The sequence below is a fragment of the Microtus ochrogaster genome, chromosome 10, assembly GCF_000317375.1.
Source record: "Microtus ochrogaster isolate Prairie Vole_2 chromosome 10, MicOch1.0, whole genome shotgun sequence".
NCBI lineage: Eukaryota > Metazoa > Chordata > Mammalia > Rodentia > Cricetidae > Microtus > Microtus ochrogaster.
Genome location: NC_022016.1, coordinates 43,799,781 through 43,805,350, shown reverse-complemented (window position 1 = coordinate 43,805,350; position 5,570 = coordinate 43,799,781). Strand labels below are relative to the sequence as shown.

General features: G+C 47.9%; 1 protein-coding gene across 1 annotated transcript in view; it reads left to right on the top strand.

The window, feature by feature from the left end:
- The window catches only part of Spata21 (spermatogenesis associated 21), a 24,063-nt gene that overhangs the window by 1,612 nt on the left and 16,881 nt on the right, over positions 1 to 5,570 (top strand). The window contains exons 2-4 of the mRNA XM_013348355.1: positions 920 to 1,065; positions 3,392 to 3,581; positions 4,876 to 5,141. Of these exons, the coding sequence (XP_013203809.1) occupies positions 920 to 1,065; positions 3,392 to 3,581; positions 4,876 to 5,141 (602 nt within the window). The remainder of the gene's footprint in view (positions 1 to 919; positions 1,066 to 3,391; positions 3,582 to 4,875; positions 5,142 to 5,570) is intronic.

The window sequence follows — 5,570 nt, the reverse complement described above, 5'->3', positions numbered from 1 at the left end:
CGAACCTGCAGAGATCCACCTGCCTCTGCCTTCTAAGTGCTAGGATTAAAGGTGCTTGCCACCACCACCCAGCTGGAGAAGGTTTATAAGGAGGGGTGAGGAGAAGCATGAGAACTTCTTGGGAGACGTGAGGAGGTGGGCTGCTTGCTATTTAGCCCCTCTGAGGAGCAGAAGTCTACTTCAACCTTTGAATCGTGAGTTCTTTAGAGGGACAGAGATTTAGACAAGTTCGTCTTTGAAAGAGTCGGTGCCTGAGGGAACAAAATGTCCTCAGCTGCATCTTTGCAGCTAAACTGCTGCTGATAGCGGCCAAGGTGCAGTTGCTGGCTAGGACAGTTGTATCTTAAAAGGCAGCAATAATTAAAAAAGAAAACAACAGGTGGGCCATGGTGGAACACACCCGTTGCCTTAGGATCCAGGCTGCTGCAAAAAGATGGTCAAGTTTAAAGCCAGCCTAGGCTATAAACCACAACCACTATCTCAAAAAACTAAAAAATGCTGGGCAGTGGTGGCGCACGCTTTAATCCCAGCACTCAGGAGGCAGAGGCAGGCAGATTTCTGAGTTCAATGCCAACCTTGTCTACAGAGCAAGTTCTAGGACAGTCGAGGCTATACAAAGAAACCCTGTCTAAGAAGTCCAGCATCTGGGCCATGGGACGATGGTGCTGTGTGGGAGACATCACTCTTCAACACAACCCTTGGGCTCATATTCCAGTTGGTAACCAGTTTTATGCCAGAGTTCACAACGCTAAGCAGCAGGGCCAAGCCCACCACCTACCTCCAGGCACCCCTGGTCTTTCTTGTCCTCTCTCTCCAGCATCTCCCCAACATAGGCAGACACAGGAGGATGCACAAGGAGGAACAGAAGATGGCCCCAGCACCTCGCCCTTGAGCCAACCCATTTACGTCTCTGTTTCAGGCTGGGCTTGCAGATGCCAAGGAAAAGGAGAGAGAAAAGCAGCCTGTAGCTCCCAGAGGACCAGAGGAGGAGCTCAGACACACAGGATCACCCCAGAAGGGGCCAGGGGAGCTTGAGACCCAGGAACAGCTCTCAGGAAGACCAGAGTGAGTTGCGGGGGACGTCCCAGAAAAGGGGGAGACCTGAGATCTAGTGGCTGCAACACTCCATGCTTCTCCCCACCTTCCTACTTCTCCCATCTCTTCCCCCACCCACCCCTGCAGAGATCAAACCTAGTTGTTAGCTTGGCAAGTGTTCCCTCACTGATCGGAAGCTCTTGACCCAGTTCAGAGCACCAATCAAACTAAATTCTTTTTGTTTTTGTTTTTTTTTTTTACATAATTTATTTTTATTTTATGTGCGTTGGTGTTTTGTCTGCATGAATGTCTGTGTAAGGGTGTCAGATCTTGGAGTTACAGATAGTTGTAAGCTGCCATGTGGGTGCTGGGAATTGAATTTGGGTCCTCTGGAAGAGCAGTCAGTGCTCTTAATCACTGAGCCACCTCTCCAAACCTCTTTTGCTTTTGTTTGTTTTGAGACAGGGTTTTTCTGTGTAGCCCTGGCTGTCAACACTATCTCGAAAAACTAAAAAAAGAAAAGAAAAGAAAAAAGTAAAGTGCACATAACAGAAATATTTCAAAATATTTCAGGCTGGAGAGATGGCTCAGGAGTTAAGAGCACTGGCTGCTCTTCCAGAGGTCCTGAGTTCAATTCCCAGCAACCACATGTTGGCTCACAACCATCTGTAATGGGATCTGGCGCCCTCTTCTGGCAGGTGTATACGCAGAGCACTCATAAAGATATAAACAAAATAAAAGAAGAAGAAATGTTTCATTATTGCTCTATGTTAAGATATGGGATTTTTTTGGTTTCGCTTTTTGTTTTGAGGCAGGGTTTCTATATTATGTAGCCCTTGATGTCCTGGAACTAGCTCTTGTAAACCAGGCTGGCCTTGAACTCACAGAGTGCTGGGATTAAAGGTGTGTGCCCACCACTCATCTAGGACATGGAATTTTATACGCTCACTCAAAAGTGTGTTTATTGCAGGGAGGAGGGACTCGTGAGGCCCCACCCCTCCTGAGGACCTTAGGCAGTCCATGGCTGCCAGGGAGGGAAAACATTCCTTCAGTGATGTTGCTGATGTGGAGGTGCCCGTGTGTCACCTGTGCTCCTGTCTGCAACCCTCATGAAAGTCGTTCAGTCATCAAAAAACAGACCTGAAATGAAAAGAAGGACTGGGTGCGGGGAGAGGGAGTGGAAGGGGAAGAGAAGGTAATGAGGGGGGAACATCATCATTTTTATATCCATGTATCAATGTCAAAACGAAACCCGTTCCAATGAATTTAAATAAACTTAAAAATAACTAATGGAAACATAAAAAGGAAAGTATGCATATGAAGGCTTTTTAGCATGCTAATTATGCACTGTGAATATGTAGAATATGAAGTCATGTGAAGACAGCCATTTGATGAATCCCCTGACAGTGGGTTATACATTAGAGAGAGCTTCAAGGAGAAAGCTCCAGGCAGGCAGTGGCACGCACCTGTGACCCCAGCACAGAGGTGGCTAAGGCAGGAGGACTAGGAGTTTGAGGCCAGCCCAGGCGACAGAGCAAAACCCTGTCTAAGGAAAGAAGGGAAGAAAGGAGGGAACAAAGGGGCTGGTGAAGAACAGAAACTCAGAGTAAAGAGGCTAGGGACACAGGTTCCAATCCTGATGCTACCTTCAGCTTTATGACCCTGTGCCCAAGTCTCTCGACCCAGTTCTTTGGTGTGTGTGTGTGTGTGTGTGTGTGTGTGTTTGAACCCAGGACCTTGTGCATGCCAGGCAAGTATTATACCAAAGAACTATATCCCCAGTCCAACAGAAAGTCCTCTCCTTCTTTCTCCCCTCTTTGTCCATCGGTCTCCCTCTCTCTCGATCACAGTGAGAGTGTCTCATGCATTCAGGCTGGCTTTGAATTTACCATGTGGCTGAGACTATCTTTAGATCCTGACATTCCCCCCTCCACCTCCTTAGTACTGGGGTTACAGGTGTGCACCACTAGCACCCCCTTCTCTTTCTAAAAAAAACACTGGAGAGATGGCTCAGTGGTTAAGACCACTGACTGTTCTAAAGGACCAGGGTTTGATTCCCAGCACCCGCAAAGCAACTCAAACTGTAATTTCAAGATCTAACATCCTCACACACAGACATATGTGAAGGCAAAACAAAATAAAAATAAATCTTTTTTTTTTAAGAAAAAAAAGATTTAGAGTGTAACCACCTCAACATTCACATTAAGGTGCTGAGACTCAGGTGTGTATCCGTCCCTCACTTATTCTCCCAGACAACAAGCATGTACCCCTAAGATGCCTAGTCCTGGACAGAGTTCTGAGAGAGCCGCATCCAGGCTGGGGTGAAGTATCTGTTGTCTGTTCTTTCCACAAGGAGCCAGTCATCTTTGGCAACCGAGGAAGGGCCAAAGGATCTACAAGCTGACCAGGAGCAAGCCCAGCCTGGCGGGGAGTGTGTGACCTCAGAAGAGCAGCCGCCACAGCCAACCATGCCAACAACCAAGGACCAACAGGAGGGATGGCAGAGCGCCAAGGCCAAAGAGATTCATCCCACTGAGAGCTGCCCGGTAACCCTGGGAGATCAGGAAGAGGGAATGGGCACCCGTGGATGTACTTGTGTTGGTGGAGGCTGTGCACTGGAGCTGGCAGATGCTCAGTCTCCCTGGGTCTCTGGATGGTTCTGGCAGTTGGAATCACAGTGTTCCCCTCAGGTCTTGTTTACAGAGAGGCCCTCTGGGTGTCTTGGGGACAGGGCAGGACGAGGGTTGTGTGATGGATGATGCTGGGTTCAAGAGAATGACTGTAACATATCTCACCCCGTGTTCACTGAGCCTTTCCATGCTGGCCATTCCAAAACTTATTAACAAACAGACTTTTTACTTCCTTATTTTTCTCATTTCTACATTATTTATAGAAGAAAACAATGTAACACAGCCCAATACAATACTCTTGGTTCTTCCTCCTCCCCTCCCTTTTTAATGAGACAAGGTTTCTCTGTGTAGCCCTGGATGTCCTGGGACTTGCTCAGTAGACCAGGCTGGTCTCACACTTACAGAGATCCGCCTGCCTCAGCCTCCCAACTGCTGGGATTAAAGGCATATGTTCTTGGTTTTTCTTCATATTGAAGCCTAGCCCCAAATCCCAAATCAGCATCATTTTTTTTTTAAGACAGGGTAGTGATGGCGTACGCCTTTAATCCCAGTACTCGGGAGGCAGAGGCAGGTAGATCTCTGAGTTTGAGGCTAACCTGGTCTACATAGTGAGTTCTAGCACAGCCAGGGTTACATAGACCCTTTCCCAAAGCAAGAAAACAAAAACAACGAAATATATATGTGTGCATATATACATATGTTACAATACAAAATACACACACAAATACACACATATACACATATGTATAAAATTGGGCTGGAGAGATGGCTCAGAGTTAAGAGCACTGGCTGCTCTTCCAGAGGACTAGAGTTCAGTTCCCAGAATCCCACACAGTGACTCATAACCACCTGGAACTCTAGGATCCAATGTCGTCTGGCCTCCAAGTGCACATACATACATTCACACAGATACATACACATAAATAAAACATCTTTGGGCTGGGTGGTAATGGCGCATGCCTTTAATCCTAGCAACTGGGAGTCAGAAGCAGGCAGATCTCTGAGAATTCAAGGCCAGCTTGGTCTACAGAGTGAGTTCCAAGTCAGCCAGGGCTATGCAGAGAAACCCTGTCTCGAAACCCACCCCCTCAAAAAAATGTTTAGAAAAAATATACCATATAATAGAAGAAGTATGTGGAGGTTTGTCCTTCGAAACTCCCTTTAGGAAGTCAGAAGTATCTCTTCTCAGGTCGTCATCTTAATTTCCCAGGCTCTCCCCACTCAAGGAGACACAGATCATCATCTGGAAAAGCCATGCGCCTCCGGCAGCAGGAGTCAGCCACTGGAGGATGACGCCCCCAGTAATGCAGGCCTCCCACAGGTCAGGCTGCAGAAGCCCATGCCAACACCCAGCTCGGGGACACACAAGGACAGTCCCCAGGAGGCAGTGACACCCAAACCCACTGCAACTGTGGAGGAAAAGAAGGCCCGTCCCGTCTTGTCATCGGCACCAATCCCTCGACCACACAAAGAGGGGTAAGTCATCTTTCAGGGCCACCTCTGCCCTGCTTGCTGCTCCCTCTACCTGTGGGTGACTCTTCAGCTAAGTGACACTGGAGATGGGACCAGGGAGCCTGTAGTAGGAGCGGTGGGCTACGTTCCTGGCACCGGCCGCCTGCATGGCTAGCTTTATACCTGAAATAATTACATGGAAACTGTATTCTTTTAAACACTGCCTGGCCCATTAGTTTCAGCCTCTTATTGGCTAGCTCTAACATATTGATCTAACCCATTTTTAATAATCTGTGTAGCCCACGAGGTGGCTTATGGGGAAGATCTTAACCTGCGTCTGTCTGGAGTGGGAGAATCATGGTGACTCCTTGACTCAGCTTCTTTCTCCCAGCATTCTGTTCTGTTTACTCCACCCACCTAAGGGTTGGCCTATCAAATGGGCCAAGGCAGTTT